At 42.1% G+C, this 22418-nt stretch overlaps 1 protein-coding gene across 1 annotated transcript in view; it reads right to left on the bottom strand.

Annotated features, from left to right (window-relative positions):
• Positions 1-466: 466 nt before the first annotated feature.
• TBC1D30 (TBC1 domain family member 30) overlaps positions 467-22418 on the bottom strand; it is a 65821-nt gene continuing 43869 nt past the window's right edge. The window contains exons 6-14 of the mRNA XM_015415458.1: positions 21623-21808; positions 21143-21311; positions 18242-18410; positions 12374-12479; positions 4651-4757; positions 4351-4490; positions 3185-3391; positions 2949-3005; positions 467-1498 (exon numbers count right to left, since the gene is read on the bottom strand). Of these exons, the coding sequence (XP_015270944.1) occupies positions 723-1498; positions 2949-3005; positions 3185-3391; positions 4351-4490; positions 4651-4757; positions 12374-12479; positions 18242-18410; positions 21143-21311; positions 21623-21808 (1917 nt within the window). The 3' untranslated portion in view covers positions 467-722. The remainder of the gene's footprint in view (positions 1499-2948; positions 3006-3184; positions 3392-4350; positions 4491-4650; positions 4758-12373; positions 12480-18241; positions 18411-21142; positions 21312-21622; positions 21809-22418) is intronic.

Raw genomic sequence — 22418 nt, 5'->3', positions numbered from 1 at the left:
AAGTCACAGAAAGATGTCAATATCTTTTCCCACCATGATCTAAGCTGCTCATTATATAAAAAAATAGTTAAAAGAAACACCTGCAACACTAGACTGGAAACATTAAACACCCCTATCGTGTCAGCTGCTCAGATATCATAGGATAATGATACAGATAATGATCTGCCTGAGTTTCACTGCAATGTCTCTAAGGCAGTCAAAAGGATCTGCTAAATAAGCAAAAAGCCATAAAAGGTGGTAGTCTTAAAATGATCGGATGTTTAAAGAAGGCAAAAGGGTCCTGCCAGTAGTCAGCCAGCTCCTGGCAAACGGCAGGGGGGGGGGGGGGGGATAAGCAAAAAGCCATAAAAGGTGGTAGTCTTAAAATGATCGGATGTTTAAAGAAGGCAAAAGGGTCCTGCCAGTAGTCAGCCAGCTCCTGGCAAACGACCGGGGGGGGGGGGGGGGGGGGGGGGGGTGCAGCTTGCAACAGGCAAAATGTAAAAAGTGGAAACGTTTCCCATGCTGCAAGTCAATGTTTATTCTTTTAACATGAAAACCGTGTGTGCCACCATGTACCTTCACCGTCCTACATTCCAGAAACACAGTTCATACATCAGTTGTCAGTTATCTCCATTCCTTCAGGCGAAGAATTAAGCTAACTTAGGAATTGCTTTGGATCCATATGCATACATAATACAACCTAAAATAACAGCAATAATGAAACATCAATAGTAAATATATCATCGTTTCTTGGACCCACTGTTAACACTTGTGGGCTTGTTAAAGCTTCGGCTCATCTGTGGGAAATGTACAGTAGGGGTTCGCTCAGTTGGGCCATATAGTCCTAGATTTCTGGCTGCAGCTGATTTTCTGAGAGGCTTGACACTAGGGAAAGGGCTAAAGACTTGTGGCTTAGAATTGCTAGTTTGGGGAGATTTTGCCAGTGTCCCATTCTCAGTGGGAAAATGCGGCAACTCAGATATTTGTGTTTGACATGACAGGCTTAATACAGATTCGGTGTCATCATCATTACTCTGGGTAAGTTCCAGTGCCTCCAACTTCAGCTGAACTTCTGAGATGTTGCCATTGGCATCTCTGTAAGTTGGTTCAGGAGACTGTCCATCAGCTTTCCTGGTAACATCTGAGTTGCTCCTGTCCCTTGCCATGGATTCAGGTGTGCTTAGAGTTTCTTCTTTTGCATTGGGACTACTAGTTTTGCCACCGTCACTCTGCTCCTCTATTAGCCCAATAGTATCCCCATAACCAAGCTGGCCTTTGGCTCTGGCTATATTCTTTCGGTGTACCCTCATGTGAGTGCACCATGGGGAATTAAGCTTTGTTTTAATGTCTTCATGGGAGCCAGGTGACATTTTGCCTCCTGCATGATTTGGGATGTGAATAATAGCATTCTTGGCAGACCTGTTAGTTGATTTCATCTTTTTACCCAGTAGAAGATGGTTGATCACTGGAGAATGGTTTACCTGAGAGGGCAGAAGACTGGTAATTGGACCCTTATCTGAAAGGGGGGAAAAATAAAAGTATTTTGTTAAGAGGCCAAAAGAGGCTAATGATCATAAATTGATACCATTTCTGATCAGATTTTTTTTTAATTGTAAGATTATATAGAGGAAAATCAATTCCACTTATGCCATACAACATACATGAATTTCAGAAGCCAACTATTAGGATATAAATTTCTTCTCATAAAGACTTCATTCTTAATAGCTACCAACAAAGACATTTAAAGACCATCTGCACAATTTCTGTTAATTGAAAAAATAAAGTTTACAAAAATGAGGAATTCAAAAAGTTGTAGGAAATCAGTGCAAACATGTTCCACTTTGTGTTGATCTGGAACTTAGAAACCCCCTTTCTTTACTCTTTAGGAGAATAATAGTGTAGCACAAGTATCTGCTGATTTGGGTAATCCTTTAACAAAATTGATTCTGCCACCTATTCCAAGAACTTTGTTACATAAAACCAAATAAAAACAATGCATAAACAACCTAAAGAAATCCAGCTTCTTTTCAGGCTGAGTGTGATCAATGCAAGAAAGGCAAGCATGTGAAATCATATACATCAATAAATAAATTAGTGGATTAGATAATCAAATCATAGTTTTAAGTCAGTTTGTTTTCAGAGAACATGTGTAGAAGAAAATATCAATGTTTTAATGGCAATGTAATATTTCTGCATTATCAGTGAGATTTCGTTTACAACCACCAAGCCCTGAATGGTCATATCATGCTAGGTAGAGACTACATGACAGAGCTTCATGTCAACAACACAAAGCCCTTCATAAGTAGACAGCAGGGCAAGGATACAATCTTAAAAAGATATCATTCAGCAAACTAGCATAGTAACCAAGACAGACTATTTCCCATCTGATTTTCCAGTGAAAGACTGAGAAATATGGAACAGATTGAAAAAGATATGTAACTGGATAACAGGTTGCAATTAGTGAAAAAGGGGTTCTGGCAATCCTGGGAAATGAATGTTGTTGTTGTTTTCAATCCTTTGGCACCCAATTGTCTATACTTCCATGATTAAAAATTGCATTTGATAGGAAAAATGCCCTGCCCTGACTGTCCTGGATTACCCTAATGCTGGCATAGTACAGAAGGATGTGCATGGGATTTCTGAACTTTCAACACACCAGCAAAAGGGAAGGAGCAAAACAGAATGGCAGTCTGTTTTTCATCCCACAGATAATACTGCCCTAAAGGATACTAAATTAGCACTGACCAAATCCACACCTGCCTTCATATACACATATTTGTTGGATGTAACTAAAGGTTTTTAGAACTAGCACAATACAGAAATTCATTTGTAGATCAGATACTGAAGCATCATCTAACTGGAAAATTTAGGTGCTTGTATTCCAAATCCAAGGATGCCATAAGTTGTTAGTGAAATCAGTGAAACTAATGCTGTATACCCAAGTTAGCATAGATATCTTTAAATACCATTATTCAGCTGGTCCCTGGGATCTAACATTAGCCCAGGGTCGTCATCTTCAGACCCTGACAAAAGAAAAACAAAAAACCATCATCATCTTCTACGTCAAATGATACACTTCCAAATATGGCTTCATTTATCCTCTTTGTCCGCTTCTTCCATGTATGAGGCAGCACAAATATGACAAACTTCTCCATTCACAGAGTTGAAGCCAACTTGCACCATCTTAGACCTAAGCCATTACCTGCTCTGATGTAAACCTGATGAACCTGTTGCTGCTGCTTCTTCCTTATCCGGGAGTATTGTTTCTTCAATGCATTGATGTCTGTAGTCATTCGCTCCATCATCATGCTGTTAAAAACAGCATGGTATTCACTTCGACAGGCATCTATAGCTCCAGGACTTAACTCTGCAATGTTACTAGAGCCCAGGCTTTGTTCTTCATTGTGCTCTATACATAATAGGAAAAAACTATTCTGAGAAATGCATGAAAATGTAATCCAACAACAGCTAATCTTTAAATGAACCAACAATAAAGACATCCTGGCCCATACTACAAATTAAATTGCAAGTTAGGCCCTCTCAAAAATACTGCCATTCAAGACTGCTGAGCTTCAAGCCAACATGAATAGTTCCTCCTTATACAGTTCTGAACCTAAAAAATCAATTTGTTGCCCTACAGAATTGACGTCCAAGAAAGTAATGGATTATCTAGCCCCAAAATTTATATTGTGTTGGGGGTATATATTTATCTCCTACTCCTTGTTCCACATGGGATAGATTTTTGATGGGGAAAATGAGGCTGGGGAATGTACATCTCACAGCACACATCCCTTGTCTCTAATTATACCAGCAACACTTCATGCCAATATCCTATGAAGTGTTGAGAGACTTGCTCCATTCAGACTTGAGAGTTCAAGAGGGGGTGCCACTAGTTAGGATCAAGGAGTGCCCAATCCTCCTGCCATGACTATTATAGAGTTTGACACCTTTAAAAAGGTTTACAGGATGCAGCAAGCCAGCCTGAAGAGAAATAAGAAGTTGCCAAAGTAATGAATTGCTTACGTCTATCTTTCTACTTCCCCTCACACAATACTCAGTTTTGTAGGCATTCTCCTGATCTGTGAATAAATCTACTACTGTGATCACTGCCAAGAATTTTGTTTTATAAGCCATTTGAACAGAACACTCCAGTACCCCTACCTCATGGTCAATGGAACTTTTCCTCTTGGTAAAATTATGGTAAGCGTGATTTGCATTAGTCCTGCTGCGATAGCGGGCAATGATTTTGCCTCAGGAACCAGACTGACTGGCTCTACCTATGGCTGCAAACCTTAGCCATTAAGCAAGGCTGTGAGATGAATGCAAAGACAACACTACCATAATGTTTACACAGAGATCAACATTTACCTTTTAACTGCTTTTGATACTTCTGTAGTTCTGGACTGAGAAAGCCACTGAATGGTCCAAGGCAACCAATGGCATTGGCTATGGAATCTTCATCATCAAGGTCATTCTCCTCATCACTGTCTCTAGTTTTGCCCAGATGACTGCAAAACAAGAGAAAACAGATATAATGATCTCTCAGAGGTATGAGTGAACCATAATTAGCTAAACGTTTCATCATTTACTGGTAAGTAGCTGAATCTATCCATCCCTTTGATCTATGCTTGCCTGGTTTGTACCACAGAAATGGGGGGGAGAACTTACCCCGAAGTTGATTTTACTGAAGCTGGGAAAGGAGTGATGTTGTAGGTATATTTCTCCCTTAATTCTGCTAGTTGTGGGAAAGGAAACTGGGCCATAGAATAAACAGTCTAGGAGAAACAAAGGAAGTACAGATTATTATGGTTCTTAAGAACTGTGCCTTTAAAGCAGCTTTCCCAGACTAATATGCAAGCTTTCACATGCTTGCAAGACTCGATAATGTGCTTTCAAATCTGTTGACAAGTGAAATATTAGATCACTTTTATGATGCAACAATAGGATTACCATATTTTGAAAAGCAAAAAAGAGGACGTACTTCCCAACTGACTATTTCAAAAAAGTGATCACTATGACAAATCTCATTTTAAATACCCCTAATTTTTAAGCTGTGATAATTGCTACTAGAGGAGCTGCGGTGGCTCAAGTGGTTAAGATGCTGAACTGCAGGCTGTGGAAGGTCAGTAGTTCAGCAGTTCAAGACCCGAGTTGCCACATGACGGAGTGAGCTCCCGTCTCTAGTTCCAGCTCCTGCCAACCTAGCAGTTCGAAAGCAGGAAATTGCAAGTAAATAAATAGGTACCACTTCGGTGGGAAGGTAACACCATTCTGTGCACCTTGGGGTTTAGTCATGCTGGCCACATGACCACGGAAACGTCTTCGGACAGTGCTGGCTCTTTGGCTTTGAAACGGAGACGAGCACCGCAACCCTAGAGTCGGACTCGACTGGCTTTCGAGCAAGGGAACCTTTACCTTTAATTGCTACTAACTAGGGATATTCCTAACCTTCCAACCCAAAAAGAGGACATTTTCATCAGTGTTTTTTTTAAGAGCCCAAAAGAGGATGGACACCAAAAAAAGATATGCTCTCTAAAAAGAGGACATCTGGCATCCCTATGCAATAGGTATTTCCTGCAGGAACGACAAAGAACCAGCCATGAGAAATAGCTAGTCAACTGCCAAGACAGACAGAGGAGGTAACAAGAGTGTTCTGGTGAAGTCAGAGAAATGTTTCAAATATGATGGAAGTGGCTTGATCGCCCATATTCTGCATGCCAAAACATTTGTTTTCTGAGATTCTCACGACAGTGCTTTCAGAAATATTAGTCTCACACAACCCACTTCTAAAAGATTCAGTGGTATTTTGGATGTGGCTATCTTATAGAGGCCTACCCTTTGTGAAAGTGTTTCTTTCAGAAGAAATTTCTAATAGAAATATATGTATCTAAACTGTGAATGATTAGATCAACTTGTTCAGATATTTCTGGGCAACCATCTATCTGTTCAAAGTTATCTCTTTTCCAAAGATTGCAGGTTGGGATTGCATAGATGGAAAAAAATAAGACCTGTACATTTTTTGCAAATGTGAAAATGAAAGCAAATTGTCAGGCCTCCTATTTGTTCAGCCAATACCTCTAACAGACAAGGGTCTGTGGCACCCTGTTTCCTACCACAAGCTGTAAATAGCTTGTGGTGGGTGGGGAGATTGGCAGAATGGATTGACTTTATTCACAGATAACATCTCAGTTACAGTGAAAGAAAGAAAACGGCAATATATGTGTGTGTGTGTGACTGACTGCATTTTTAAAAGCTTAGAAGTGCTGTGTAAATAGATAAAGGACTGTGAAGGATTAATTATTCACAGAGCCAGAGAGCCTTGAGTGACAGGCTAGTCCGAGAGATCTGATTGGTTAGCATCAGCTGAGCAGAGAAACACTTCTGAACTGGATGCTGAGAAGAGTTGATTACTGACAGTTTTAGGATTCAGCCCTGACTGAGAGCAGTTTAACACAGACAGGAGAACTGGGGGAAACTTAGCAAGGATGAGTGAGTAGTTAGACAGAGACTCCCATTCAGGCCAAAGAAAGGGAACAGATCTTCTAGTGAGAGGAGAATTTCCCTACCCAGTCAAACAGGGAGTTAGCTCTGAGAGTTCAGAGATCCCTGGTCTGGTGTGGTTAGAAATTGCCTTTAAAGACCTCGTTGTTGTTCAGTCGCACAGTCGAGTCCGACTCTTCGCGACGCCATGGACCAGCTCCCGCCAGGCCCTCCTGTCTTCCGCCGTCCTCTGAAGTTGGCTCAATTTCATGTTCGTTGCATCGATGGCACTGTCTAACCATCTCATCCTTTGCCGTCCCCGTCTTCTTTGACCTTCAATCTTTCCCAGCATCAGGGTCTTCTCCAGTGAGTGCTCCCTTCTCATTTGGTGGCCAAAGTATTTGAGCTTCAGTTTCATTATCTGGCCTTCCAGGGAACAGTCAGAGTTGATTTCTTTTAGGATTGACTGATTTGATCTTCTTGCAGTCCAAGGGACTCTCAAGAGTCTTCTCCAGCACCATAGTTCAAAAGAATATATTCTTCGGCGCACGGCCTTCCTTATAGTCCAACTCTCGCAGCCATACATGACTACTGGGAATACCATTGCTTTGACCATGCAGACTTTTGTTGGCAGGGTGATGTCTCTACTTTTTATCATGCTGTTGAGGTTCGCCATCGCCTTCCTCTCAAGGAGCAGGCGTCTTTTAATTTCATGGCTGCTGTCAAGAGAAGGGATTTGGGTACTGGAAACAGTATACCAGCCTTCTGGAAACCAAGAGTCAGAGAATACTCAAAGAAAGTGTGCTGGAGTGTTCAGCAAACATTGGAACAAAAGCCTCTCAATATAAAGATTTTAAGTAACTCTGAATAGCTAAGAAACTCTCATTAGCCTGAAACATAAGAACTAAAGTCTGGGCATGTACAGGATTTACCTCAGACATTTCAACCCCTGATTTCACCTGACCTTTCCCCTCCATGTTAAATGAAATATTTTGTTATTTTTGAATTTCAAAATGCCTTGAGTGCCATTTAAGTTGTCTAAGTTAAAGCGGGCTCCTGATCTTTCCCTCAGGTTCCTGGGCTGAACCAATAACCAAAATATCATACAATGGTGACAGGATGGGACAGCCAGAGTTCTTCAGCAAAGAAGAAAACACACTATTAGGGCGGCGCAGTAAAGGGAAAGAAAAACCGAGGGAAAATCTTGCTCCTGAAGGAGGAAAGTGGATGGGGCTGTCATAATATGTGTGTGTATACTCACACACACCTGGAAAAATGCAGGCACATGCAAGAGCAACCAATTATGGGAACTGAGTTCAATAGGAGATATTGCAGCATACGAAATTTGTCCAGTGAAGGTAGAAGTATTTAGAGTACTTTAGCAAATAGTCTATGGTGCAGAGAACAGGACCTGGCGGCCTACCTATCTATATCTGATTCCCCCCCCCCCTCAGAGTTATTTACAGCTTTGCGAGGGGGGGTACTGTTGCACTTATAGGAGCAAGAGCAGGAAGGGTGCAACTTGGGTTGCAAACTCTGGCTTGGAAAAAGATGGCATCCTCTGAAGATGCTGGTTTTTTTCCAGGAGAACTGATCTCTGTAATGTGGGGATCAGTGGCAATTCTAGGCCCCATCCTAGAGGCTGATAAACCCAAGTTTAACAGTGAACTTCAATGATTTCCACCAATTCATTTCCCCACTACAGCTTCCCTTGCTGCATCCTATGTAACACTCAAGTGTTCCCCAACACTCTGGAGTAGCTCTGCTGTCTTCCCTTTCTTTCTGCACCCACTGCAATGATCCCTCCTGCAAGCTCCACTCTGTTTTAAGCAATGTGCACTTAGCCCATTGCAGTTACTTCTTTGTGATCTCTATCATCCAGATATTGCTGTTTGCTGCTCCATAACTCACTAATTGTGTCGTAGGAGCCTGGAAACTTTGGCATGGCATAAATACTAGTGGATCCTGTGATTTAAAGTTGAAACAATGTTGTCATCTAAATGGCAGTACTCTGTACTTTTAAAAACATTAAAATATTGTGTTTATATTATGCCTCCTATTAAAAATGTCTCTGTAATTATTACAAACAAAAATTAACTAACTAATGGTGTGATTTGACTGTTTTCACCTGCTACCAGGAAATAGAAGCAAAAAAGTTCATATGTAGCAACAAATGAACCTGACATTCAATATTTCTTTTCTTTGCCAAAGGAGAGTTATACCAGCTAATGCAGTGAGATGCATATATAAATTATAAGAAAATGAGTGAACATCTGTGCAGGACTGGGAGCAAGGCCAAGTGCGGCCTGGTCCCAGGAGAAACCGGCATGGCAGTGGAAAGCAGACATAGCCTACAATCCCCACAAACCTTAGCGACAGTTGTAGCCAATCCATGTCCAGGGATTGTGTGAAGAGACTGTGAAAACTGCGTGTGCTGAGGAAACTGTGTTCTTTCTGTTCTGCAGTCTTGTCTCTCACAGAGCTAAACGGAGGGGACAGTCTGGTCTGAGGAAAAGATCCCTCACTTGGGACAGAGTGAGTACAGGCAGGATGCCTGGTATAAGAGGGTTGTGGGCCTTGAAATAGTAACTAGTTAAGTGAAATAGGTAGTCGCATTAGAGTCATTTATTTTGCCTTTAAACACTGTTATATATTTTAAAGCACCTTGTCCAGTTTTCCTTGCCCCAGTACTGTGTTAATAAACCATTTGTTTAAGTGTTCTCTGCCTGGCCATCACGCCTATGTTCTTGGCTTAAAAAAGGAGCATTTTGGATGGGCTTGGGAGGGTACTCTGGGCCTTCTCAAGGGACCCAAAGTCCAGAGTGGTGGCAGCTGAAGGTGGCAACCCGCTGGGGTCATGACAACATGATTGCCCTGTGTTTAAGCTTAATACACAGCACCTGCCATGTAAACCACTGTTGTATTTCCTTCTTGATTGACAAATGGGGGGGGGGGGAAACAAGGCCATAATGTTGTAGGGTGATCAATTAAAAGGAGTCATCCCAGAGCTAAGATTCCTTTGTGCTAGTCTCAGTCAGGACCGTGTACCTAAATTCATACAACATAAGAAATATATTGTGTCTCACATATCTGCTCAACCCCTGTAATCATAAGAATAAATAATGATACTAGGATGTTAAGAAATAAAATAATACCACATTCAACCCAACACCTATTCCCCTTTATGAATTTAGATTATTTTCACCTGCTTTACCACCATATTCCATAATTCTTTCTTCAAGGAGGAGGATTCAAGAACGGCTCTGGAAATAATTTATGCCCTATACAAGAACAGTAAACTGTTCCATATGAAGCCTCTAGATCGAAACTATACCATTATTTTCACATGTTGCCAATTTCCAAAATTATGGACAAAAAACTGTTGTTGTTGCAACAGACTAGCACAGTCACCTTTTTCACAACTTCTTCAAAACATACTATATAATGACAGGATTAGCATTTGATTTTAAAATAGCTTATCATTCAAACTAGCCTTTTACATGAAGAAAGTAACAAGAAAAACAACAAACACGTAAATCAGACAACATTTAAGTATCTGCAAAGATTCTTTAAGCCTCTGCTCAGGCCACCCCACATGGCATGTGGGCTGCGCCTGACTTGAGGTGTAGGCTTGCATTACTACAGACAGGCTGCACAGACTTGAATTATTACCTGAGGCTTGCCTGCTGTTACATATATCTTCATGAACCTTAAATTGGTCTCAGCCTTACTGAGACAGATCTTGATTTCCCATATCAAAGCATCCAGTTGCATGAAATTCAAAACACAATAGGCAGCAAGGTTGAATCATAATCTTCTCAGTATACTAATGATAAATTGTATTGTTAGCAGCCAGACCCCTCTTGTGGAAGGGCAGTTTGAAACCAGACACCCCTCTTTAAATATCACTCCCCAAGTCATGTGTGTACTGTACAGCCTGACCTAGAAGTGGAACCAAGATGGAGCTGGAAGAAATAAAATGGACGCTGGTCAGAGACAAGCCTGGGAAACTATTTTGGGTAGGTGATTCAGGCAAGCTGACTTGCTAATGGATCTCTCTCCACCCTAAAGAGAAATACTTTATCTCAATAATTATTTTCCTGAGAACCCCTCCCCGTACCTGGACTTCACCCCATCCACACCTGGTTCTGCCTTCCCTTACTCAATCACCTTAATTAATGGGCTATTCAGATAATTTTATTTGAATTTAATTCAATAGCCTCTCCCATCCCGCATTCTAGGGTCATCAGAAAGACATTGTAACACTTTCAGTTTACACCGGACAAGTCCATCACATGCCATTAGCAATAATCATGTAAACTGTCATGAGTTTTATCGGTCTTTGTCTATTTGTGGGAAACCCACCAAGCCTCTCCCAACACATTGTTTAACCCCCCAAAAGCTAATCATGGTATTATTTAGGGGCACATATGTCAGACCACATGGGGTCAATTTTTCCTATAACTGAATACATTCTGCCCCGTGCAGTGTGTGTGTGTGTGTTTCCTCAGTGCCAAATATACACATCTGCCAGTTCGCTTGTGGGCTTCTTCTTTCTGTCCCGGAAACACAAGCCATTTGTTTTGCTGTCTTCTGCGGACCTTGATAAATATCTGTGAGCTAGCTGCTATGTTTTGCTTGCTTCCTTCTTTGACCCTGGCGCTATGGCGCATGCTTCATAGCTTGCTCGCTGCTCTGCCCACTTGCCGTAAACAGCGATAGGGAGACCGTGAGAACCAGTGCTGCCAGACTGAGTTATCTGTCTGATCTTGTGACGGAGGGAGGGCTTGTGTTCCACCGCTGGTGTGAATATTTCGGCTCTCATGGGGCACTGAGACTCTCCCGCTTATTATGTAACCTCCCGTCGGGAGAATTCCCGCCCGCACGCTCAGATTTCATTTGCTTAGCCATTTGCCTCATCCTGCTATATGTAGGGATGTTTCCGCCCTATCGTCATTCCTAACAATAAACCTGTGGACATGGTAACAGACCTGTAGTCTAATAAAGCATAACGCTTCCCTGGAAATGTGTGTGGATATTTACTTGTTGTTGAACCTGACAATATCACCCTCTATGAATCACTTTCCCCACTCCCTGTTTATTTTCTCTTAGATAGTCTGTGTGTTCCCCTTGTGCTTTCTGTGTATGTTTTGTTTTTTATTCCTTTTATAATAAAACAACATTCCCATTCTATTACAGCCTGATTTGACAGTTCTCAGAGAATGATCCCCATAAACATTGGTGGAAATCCCCTAGTTACTCCCCTCGCTTGTCTCCAATTATGCTAGTTCCCACCAATTTGGAGACCACCAATTTGGGTAACTATGATATTACTTCAATATCTATGTGGGTAGTCCTCACATTTTAACAGCACAGCAGTCTTGCATTATTCACAAGCTTCCTTCTCTTAAGCATTCTTACAAAAGTGGGTAGAAAGTAGACTTTACAAACCTGAGTTATGTTAGTAATTTAACACTCTGGTTCAGTAGTATTTAGGAAAGTGCTTAAGAATTAACATGAGCTTTTGTTCTAATTTTAAAAAATATTTATACCCCACTTTTTCCAACAGTGGGGACCGAAAGAAGCCTACATTTCAACAACCTTCTCCACACCTCCATTTTATCCTCATAACAACCACCAACCTGTAAGGTACATTAGGCTGATGTAGAGTGACTGGCTGAAGTCATCCAGTGAATTTTCAAACTCACCCAGTGAACTTCCAAAGTTTCAAGCCTTGGTGTCCCAGATCCTAGTCCAACACTTTAGCTACTACCAACTGAAATAAGATTATTCCATTATACTTTTACAGTGTAATCCTCAGTAAAATTGCACCTTCCAAGTCCACTGAAGTCAGTAGTCTTAGAAGGAAGTAATTCTGTTTTGGATTGCACTGTAGGCAGTGCTTACTAACCTGCATGAGTTCATTGCTGTCAAGGAGGTTGTCTTCCAGCATCTCCTGGGTTAACCTTCCCATGGTGCCATAGAAGTCATCTGCAGTTTCACAACAATCTATCTGCCTGCATCACAACACAAATATTTCCAGCAGCTGAACATCATGTTATAATCACAGTATATGTATAGCATTGCCTCTTATATTACAGAACAGCTGTTCTACAGAAAGCCACTCAAAATTAGGAAGGAGCAGATATTCATAAGTAGCTGAATTCAAAGGACAAGAAAGCAATATGTAATTGTGGGTTTCAGCACTACTCTCTAGATAAAAATGAACAAACATGTCTAACATGAAAGAAGCCAATTTTACAAGGGAATTGATTGTCAAAAAAAGCTATTGGGGAAGGGATGGAGCAGGGATTCTTCTGGGAAGGACTGAATGATTTTTCTCCAGGCTAGTTTGGCTGGAGATCCTGGAGGGTTTTTTGTCCTCTTCTGGGCATGCAACAGCAGTCACTGGGGATGTGGGGGGGAGGTATTTGTGAATTTCCTGCATTGTGCAGGGGGTTGGACTAGATGATCCTGGAGGTCCCTTCCAACTCTATGATTCTATGATCTTTCATTTTTTACCTCTACCTGGGTTAACCATAGCAATTATTAACTGTCCTTGATCAACCATGATCAAACCAACTAACTACGCTGGTGAAAAGGAAGTGCTTTAGCACATCGCACAGGGTTGGGGGACATTTGTTATCAAATGTTTAATATGCGGATGACACCCAGCTCTATCTGATGTTGGGTGGTCAGTCTGACTCTACCCCGGAAGATCTGGACCAGGCGTTGCAGGACGTGGCTGGATGGCTTAGACTGAGCCGACTGAAATTGAATCCAACGAAGACTGAGGTCCTGTGCCTGAATCAGAGCGGTACGGGGGTAGGGATCATTGGTGCCAGCTCCGAGGGTCAGGAGTCTGGGAGTGCTCCTGGATGCCTCCTTAACAATGGAGGCTCAGGTAGCAGCCGCTGCCAAGGCAGCCTTTTACCATCTTTGGCTGATTAGGCAGTTGGTTCCCTTCCATGAACGCAATGATCTGGCTACAGTGATCCATGCTATGGTCACCTCGAGGTTGGACTACTGCAATTCTCTCTACATGGGGCTGCCCTTGGGGCAACTCCAGAAGCTGCAGTTGGTGCAGAATGCGGCGGCCAGGCTGCTGATGGGCCTCTCCAGGTGGGAGCACATCCAGCCTGTGCTTAAGACTCTGCACTGGCTGCCAATAGCATTCCGGATTCGCTTCAAGGTGCTGGTTTTGACCTTTAAAGCCCTTTATGGGCAGGGACCGGCCTGACTGAGGGACCGCCTTTCCCCGTATGTTCCCCAGAGAGCACTGCGATCAGGATCCCAAAACCGCCTGGACCTCCCTGGCCCTAAGGAAGTCAGGTTGATGGTAACCAGGACGAGGGCTTTTTCGTTTGTAGCTCCGTCCTACTGGAACAAGCTTCCTGCCGAGATTAGAGCCCTGCGGGACTTGTCACAGTTCCGCAGGGCCATGAAAACAGAACTTTTCAGGCAGGCGTTCCGATAGGAGAGATGTCTTACCAGCAGCGCCCTGTGTGAACTCCAATCCAATATGACCTAACGAGGGGGCACCGCTGAATGTGTCCTTAAACTGCACTTTAGTTTTATCGCCATCTAATGAATGTTTTATACTGATTGGTTGTGTTTTAACTGATGCCTTGTATTTATATTTTATTGTGTATGTATACTGCTTGTCAGTTTTTGGAAGCCGTCCTGAGCCTGCCTGGCGGGGAGGGCGGGGTAAAAGTGAAATAAATAAATGAAGGAAAATATCAGTCTTGTGTCTGCTCAGTAGTTTCCCAGTTGCAGTGCCTGTGTTACCTATCAGATCTGCATGAAAATTTTGGTTCCATCTCTCTATTTGAAACAGAACCTTATTATCAAGTACCATGTGAATAAGCCAGGCCCACAAATCCCCCACAAAAAAATCTCAAAATAAAAGATTACCTGATAACTAATTTCTTTCTTAGAAGAAAAACTAAACTGCAGACTTCACATATGCATACTCTAAATATTGATAAAATTCGGATGGGATTCTTTTGAGACCGTGCTGCTTAACATAAATATGGATCCAATCCAATGGAAGAGCAGTTTGAAAGCCTTCATAGCCTTCTATTGACTTCCACAGCAGAAAAACTATTATTCCCCCCCCCCTCCAACCTTGGTTTTGTTAGATAGCATTTGATTGATCTTCAGACAGCTGAACTCTTCAGGGTGCTCTTAAGAGGTCAAAGAAAGGGCAGCAACACAGAGATTCAAAGAAATAATACTTAAAAGGAGTAACAATGAAACATTTCTTAGCATTCGTGCTGCATCATCTATTTCAGCTTGCCACTGCACTCTACAAATTATCTTCTTGCCCTGATGCATCAAGGTAAGCAGCAGGGACTAGCTCTGGGCAAGTGTGGGGGGGGAGCGGCTAAGAGAAGTGAGCGGTGGAGAGAAGCTTTGGCTGGCCCACCCAGAGCAACTGCGGGTGAGGCAGTGGGGGAGGGAAGGTCAGCTGGCTTGCCTAGAGTTGTTGTGGGTGAGCTGGCAAGCAAGGGGAGGGAGGGTTGGCTGGCTCACCTGGAGCAGCTCCAGGCAAGCGACTGAGAGTGGGGGAGAAGCCTCAGCGGGCCCTCCCAGAACAGCTCCACGCGAGCCACTAAGAGCAGCAAGGTGGGGAGGGAAGCTTGGCTGGCCCTCCCAGAGCAACTTCAGGCAAGCTGGGGAGGGAAAGGACGCTGAGAGTGGTGGGGGGGCGGGGCTTAGCATGCCCACCCAGAGCTGCTCCAGGCAAGCTGGGAAGGGAGGTGGGCTGGCTGCCCTTGGTGAGCCTACTGGCCTCCTATTCCCTCCCTTCCCAGCTTGCCTGGAGCTGCTCTGGGTGGGCATGCTAAGCCCCGCCCCCCACCACTCTCAGCGGCTCACCGAGAGCTGGGCAAGCCTGTGAGGGAGGGGAGGAAAGGTTGGCTGGCCTGTCGGAGGGGGGGGAACTCGGCAGGGGTGGGAGGGCAGAAAGAGATGGATGGGGTAGAATGACAGAAATGGACAGAAAGAAAGAGTGATGAGGTTAGGGGACAGAAAGACAGGGACAGATTGGGGCAGGGGACAGAAAGAGTGACAGGCATGGGGTAGAGAGTAGAGAAGAGGTGACAGGAAAGAGAAAGAGTGAGAGGCATACAAGTAGGGGGAGAGGAGAGGTAACAAAGGTGGGGGAATGCCCCCTCCCCACAAGTTTCTTCTGGGTCCCCACTTGTATATTCTGCACTTCATATTTTACATATTCTTAAGCAGTAAACAAGTAATCCATACACAGATTTATCCAAAATTAAATTATTACAATAGAAGAACTATTTATTCGGGCAATGGAAAGAAATGGAAGATTGATACAGTTCACTGGAAACATTGCATGCGTAAGGTTCAGTGAGAATGGTCTTCCATTTATTTCAAAGGGGCTTTAATGGGGGGGATAGAAATTAAAGGGAAAAAAATCAATTGAAATTTCTTGACAATTCCTGTGGATATGCACTGCCTGGTAAGCCCGGAACACTACCTCAGCCTAAGCCACTTAAAAGGCCTGTTTGGGGGATATGACTGAGAGCTCTTTTTAATGTTCAGAATACAAATCCGAACCTTCTGTTTGTATACTAACATTGTAAGTACTGACTTAAATATTTTGTTCCTTTAATTGGGGACAATTGTTTCATCAACTTCTTTCCAGGACGGCAATACAATGTGGGAGTGTGAAGAAAAGATCTGAAGCTGTCACAGAATCTAGCAAAGTGTTTTCCAGCTGAGCCAACAGCCTTTTGCTTACAATTACCCTTGGAATCAAACAAAATTTGCTAATTCTGTGAGAGCAGGGTTCCTTGCTTTGAATGTAGTTAACTGGCAACAGAAATAAAATTGTTCAAAGTATCTTTTTCAAAAAACTTAAAACATCAATTCAGTAGCATGTTACTTTTCCATTTTCTTCGCAAGAGAAGGAAAGTACTTTTAAGTTTGTTATAAGCTTTAAATAATTTAATGTTTGACAGCCACCCCCATATTTGTTAGTGCTAACACCAAATCAGCACCCATTTCTATTTCCTTTGTGTATAAATTGTTTCTTGAATTAACAAATTGTTAGACAGATTTTCTGTGAAGATTACTTCACATTGTAGGGTGCAAAAACCAAGGTTTTTCTGTCAGTGGAAGATATGTAGGAAGATTTCATTCGCAAAGACTGCTATGACATATAAGTCTCATAAGAACATAAGAGAAGCCAATGATGGATCAGGCAAATGGCCCATTCAGTCCAACACTCTGTCACACAGTGTCCAAAAATACCAGGTGCCATCAGGAGGTCCAGCAGTGGGGCCAGGACACATAAGCCCTCCCACTGATGCCCCCCAAACACCAAGAATACAGAGCATCACTTGCCCCAGACTGAGAGTTCCTATCTATACCTTGTGGCTAATAGCCACTGATGGACCTCTGCTCCATATGTTTATCCAGTTGCCTCTTGAAGCTATGTTATCCATGCTTGTAGTCGCCACTACCTCCTGTGGCAGTGAATTCCATGTGTTAATCACTCTTTGGGTGAAGAAGTACTTCCTTTTATCTGTTCTAACCCAACTGCTCAGCAATTTCATTGAGTGCCCACGAGTTCTTGTATTGTGAGAAAGGGAGAAAAGTACCTCTCTCTCTACCTGCTCTATCCCATGCATAATCTTGTAAACCTCTATCATGTCACCCTTCAGTCGTTGTTTCTCCAAGCTAAAGAGCCCCATGCGCTTTAACCTTTCTTCACAGGGAAAGTGTTCCAACCCTTTTATCATTCTAGCTGCCCTTTTCTGTGCTTTTTCCAATACTATAATATACTTTTTGAGGTGAGGTGACCAGAACTGTACACAGTATTCCAAATGAGGTCACACCATCGATTTATACAGGGGCATTATGATACTGGCTGATTTGTTTTCAATTCCCTTCCTAATAATTCTCAGCATAGCGTTGGCCTTTTTTATTGCAGTCTCCATGGTATCCTTGCATGTAATAAATGGTCTTTTAGTCATCAAGTTTTCTAAACCACTAAAGATACTAATTCTCTTTCTTGTACTAATTTTCAACCAGTCCAGGCTGTTTTCCCTCCCCTTAACACAGCTGCCCCATTGGAGGACCACTGCAGTGGTCTAATAGGATGAGGAAGAAGAAATGAGTTCTGGGGGCAGGATACTGTAAAGGAGATGGCAGCTCAAGATCTTTCACTGCCTGAAGCAAAGGTAGAAGTAGCCACTTGCTCATATGCCTGCTTCGCTACTGGCCCTGGTCCCCAGAAGAGCTCATCATCCTTACCTGTTCACTACACTGTCCTTCTTTAAAAGTAGCACTGCAAGGTATGCAATTTTTACAAGACTTCCTGAACTCTTGTGAAATTACTTCATCTTACAAGAGTTCAGCTATAATTTTGGTTGCCCTGGTAACAGGCAAACAGAAATGATGGCAGAAATCTTGCAAGGAGTAGGAATCTCATACGCGTTTCGGAATGGCAATATGCAGCTTATTGCCCTAATTTAAAATTGCCTGTGAGAACAAGAAGATAGTTCCCATTTCTCTGGCTCCTGACTGGGCATTAAGGAGGCAGAAGGCAATGTGGGACTTGTGATGGGCATGACGGAAAGTTTCCACGCACAAACCCCAAAAGATCCACCAAAAGTTCACGTAATTTTAGAGCTGCCCCTGAGAAAGTGAATGGTCATAGTTTTCAGCAATTTAATACCACTGTACAAAGCACTCCCTTAAGCACATCAAGCCTGAGGCACAGAACAAAAAATAAAATACTTACTCTCCTAGTTTTGCCCATATAGCCAGAGATACTCTCAGTATAATCTCTGAACCTTCAAAGAATATAGAATCCCAAATTTTTAGAACTGTATGGTTAGGAAGACATGTAGCAAAGAGAGTCAGGAACCACTGCATTGTGAAGACATTGGTAAGTGGAGGTTCATAACCACCTGAAACAGAGAAACACACAACCATCACATTGAAGGTCATCTAGAGTTATTTATTGAAAATGTTTTTATTAATACAATGATTAGGAAAGAATATAGACTGATATTCTTGACACCACTAATACACACACACACATGAGGTTGTCATTTCCTAACATTATTAAAAAATGACACCGCAGTACAGCAATAATGCATTTATTTCCATGTTGTGTGGTCCATTCATTTCTGGACCATTAATTTATGTGTTCATAACCATCCTTTTTTGGGGGGAGGGGGAACTTCTCCAGGACAACTCACAATTTATTTATTTATTAGTTAGACTTTTACCCCGCCCTCCCACCGAAGCGGCTCAGGGTGGCTTACAATAGTTTAAAAACCAGTATACAATTAATACAATATCAAGTCTAAAACAATACAATCAATAAAATATCAAAATACAACTTATTAAATTTAAGATTAAGATGTGGCGGCCATCTAGTGCTAGTGGTTATAAATTAAAATCAGCATAGAAACAAACAGAATGCACAATAGCAAATAAATAAAATCAATTATATTAACACCACAACCAAATTAATTAAAATTAGCATTAAATCGAACAAGCAGGCACTGTCAGATCACACACCAAGCACTCTCTGGAACAAAACTGACTTTGTCATCAGAAAACCAACAAAAATTGGAGAGACCAACCATCCCTGAAAGGGGAGCTCTAGAACTGTGTTGGCACTGCCTAAAAAAACCCACATTAAAATCTACTGTATCCTCAAACATCAGGGAAAACACCAGTAGAGCTCTTAAGAAAGTTCCAACAGGAAGCCAATGAAGATATTGAAAATTGGCACTGTTCTCTGAGGTCTAACCTATCCAATCCAACTGGTGGTCTTTTTTTTTTTTTAAACATGCTGTGCAGAGGAAGGCAATGGTCAACTACCTCTGCTTGTCTCTTGTCTGGAACTCCCCATGGACAGGGTTGCCCCTGAGTCGGTTGCAACGCAATGGCATCTTCTTCTTTTAGTTCAGTATACATGCAAAAATCCCAGCAATCAACAGGCCAGGTGGCAACAGCAGCAGGAAAACCTGGCCCTCCCCTTCCCAGGTGGACCTATGATGGGTTAGGGCCCAGGGGAGGGGGAAGGGAGGGACCACTGAGGGGGATAAAGCACGCTATGCCTCCTGACCACCTCACCTGGCTGTGTGGGATCGCTTGCCCACCCATCCCTTCCTCTGTTTTAGTGCTTGAGGGGAAGAAGGTTTGTGGGGTTTTACAGGTAGCCCTGCTGGGGGAGAGGTTACGTTATGGGGAAGCAAAAGTTATGTTAGTTCTTATTTACTGTGTTTTCTGCTGCATTTATCTGTCACAACCTTAGGGCAGTATCAGCATGGGACTGGATCCATTTTAGGAAAACTGGCCTGTGTGCCCATTTTCATGAAATACAGGGATCCCGTTAAGGGATCTTGGGGTGAGGGTTTTCATGGGGCATGCCCAGCATGGGAGCTGCCAGGTTTTCAAGGAGCATGCCTAGCTCAGGGGCTGCCCAGTGGGTTACGCTCATGCTCAGGTGGCAGAGGAGACCATTCAGTGGTGACCATCCTTGTGGAATCCAGCAACCTGGGTGGAATGGGGTAAACTGACTGGCAGGTAGGTCAGTTGATTCCAGGATTTGGTGGACTCATACTGTGCCAAGGCTTCTTACAGATGTAACCAATAAAGGTGTGGCCATTTTACTCCATATTTTATTCCAAAACACTGTGTGTTTGTGTTATTGGCAGATACTTGTAAAGGGGTCTTCATGTTTGCAGCCTTCTCCACTTCTCTTGGCAATGGGACTGCCAATAGCACTATTCAGTGTCTACAAACATCTAATCTGGGATGGATTTTTTCCCCACAGGTGGCATAAACTGAACAACAGTACAGTACACCAGACAGCTTCAGCTTTCATCCATTCATGCTTCCTTACTTCCCTCTCTCTGTTATCTCCTCGCTGTTTATATCATTAAAACCTTCCAAGTACATATCAGTATAGATCATGAAATTAACACTGTCAGCTATGGAGATCAAAATGTAAGATGTATTTTCAACAAAGAGTTTACTTCAGAAGGGGGAAAACCCAATTGCATAAAACATGACTGACCAATTAATACAACTTACACTAAAGCTTGTCTATCTGCTAGTGTGTTAATCTTAATGATAAGGTAGACAAAGTAAAAGTTTATTAAATTGTCACATAATCTATAGAGGAACAGAACCAAAAATAAATCCTATTCTGGCACTAAAATTGCCTAGAATTATCTCCAGGTGTAGAAGCAATAAATCTTTACTACCAAGACCAGGTGTGCTAAATACAAAAAAAAGAAGAAGGAAAGAAAGAATTTCTAAAAAAAGAGAGATTAAAAAAATGAAGGAATATGACACAGACTACTCAGGAAATGCCATGTGTATGTGAGACACATATACACATACAAGCAAAAGGCACAGCCATTAAAAGAACAGTTAGGACATTGAAATGTCATAAGTAGTTTGGTTGACTGATTCCTGCTCACTCACTTCCTATCAAACAAGAGCTAGTTTTAAATTACGCACACAGTTTTAGCCTCATGAACAGATTCATTCAAAATGTTATTGCTCCCAAGGCAGGTGTCAAGGCAAAAAAACCCCAACATTTTGAAACATCACAGGAATGGAGAAATAGGAAACGAATGGGGAAATGAACTGTATGGTTTTTTGTGTGGAAGCTTACCTCCACTCTCCCTGTTGGCAGCTCTTTGAAGAGTGTCCAAATGCTGGGAAAGCTCAGGTAGTTTCATTCTTAATAAGTCTCGGAACACAGCCATGTCAACAGACAACGCTCGGAGGTTATTGACAAAATAGTTGTCAGGCAGCACTTTATCAATTAAGTAAATCATTATCTGAAAACAAAGCAGAAAAAGGTAGCAGTAAGCATCACATAGACCTCATGAGGTCAAGGACAAAAGATTTTGCAAGTATACCAGTTAGTTGTTTATTTATCTAAACACATACATTTTAAAAATATTGAACAGTAATTTAGGAATACAACCAAGCTATTCTATGCTCTTCGATCAAACAAAATTGTTTTGTAACACAAAGCCTAGCATTTTTATTGAAAATTATGATAATGCAGCAGTTTTCAGAGGATGACTTTTCAACTGACAGGCAGCAAAACATGATGTGGCTTAACATACTAGGTAGGTTGACTCACTTTTAAAGCATCTCCCTCATTGCCTTCCATCACTTCCAGGATGAGGGCTGCTAGGATGTTAAAACCTTGGCAATATCCTACTGATTTGTTCCACCTTGCATACGCCAGTAAAACTCGCTTTAACACTACTCTGTCTTGCTCTGCCTCTTGACCACAGTAAGAACTGCACCCAGTTCGATGGAGATCCTAAGAAAATGGAAAACAGTAAATGGTCAACATATGCTCCTTTAATGTCTTCCATATCCCACACAGCACTATTGCAGCCAAGACAAAAGTTGACATGTCAGATTTTAATATGAGGTATTTGTTAAATGTATACTCCATTTTACTAACTGAACAACTATTACATTTGCATCAATCAATATGAAAATGACAGCAAACCTAAAATTTCCTGCTAGATTACAGAATACAAAGAACAATTCATGTATACACATTCAAGCTTGCTATTTAAATGATCTAGTTAATTCTGGCTCTTTAAAATATAACTTTATATGAAACCAGCCATCTGTAAAAAGGAGAAAGGAATGAAATACTGAGAGAGTGACTGTAGAACGTTCACTGCAGTTTTCATAGTTCACTACTGGAATATTATGGAATGGTGATTTAAGTCATTTATAGCCTGGTTTGTTTATTAATTTAAAATATTAATATCCAGGCTTTCCACAATGCCCAAGGAACATCGCTAGATAACTACTCAAGGTAGTGAATATTGTCATAAATTCAAACACTGGAAATCACTGTGGAGCCAGAAGGCAAGGTTTTGAGAGGACAATGATAGCACTGAGCTTATTCAGCA

The sequence above is a fragment of the Gekko japonicus genome, unplaced genomic scaffold (assembly GCF_001447785.1).
Source record: "Gekko japonicus isolate JY-2015 unplaced genomic scaffold, Gekko_japonicus_V1.1 scaffold1352, whole genome shotgun sequence".
In the NCBI taxonomy this organism is placed as follows: Eukaryota; Metazoa; Chordata; class Lepidosauria; order Squamata; family Gekkonidae; genus Gekko; species Gekko japonicus.
The sequence above is the reverse complement of the archived record's forward strand: the minus strand, read 5'-3'. Positions and strand labels throughout refer to the sequence as shown.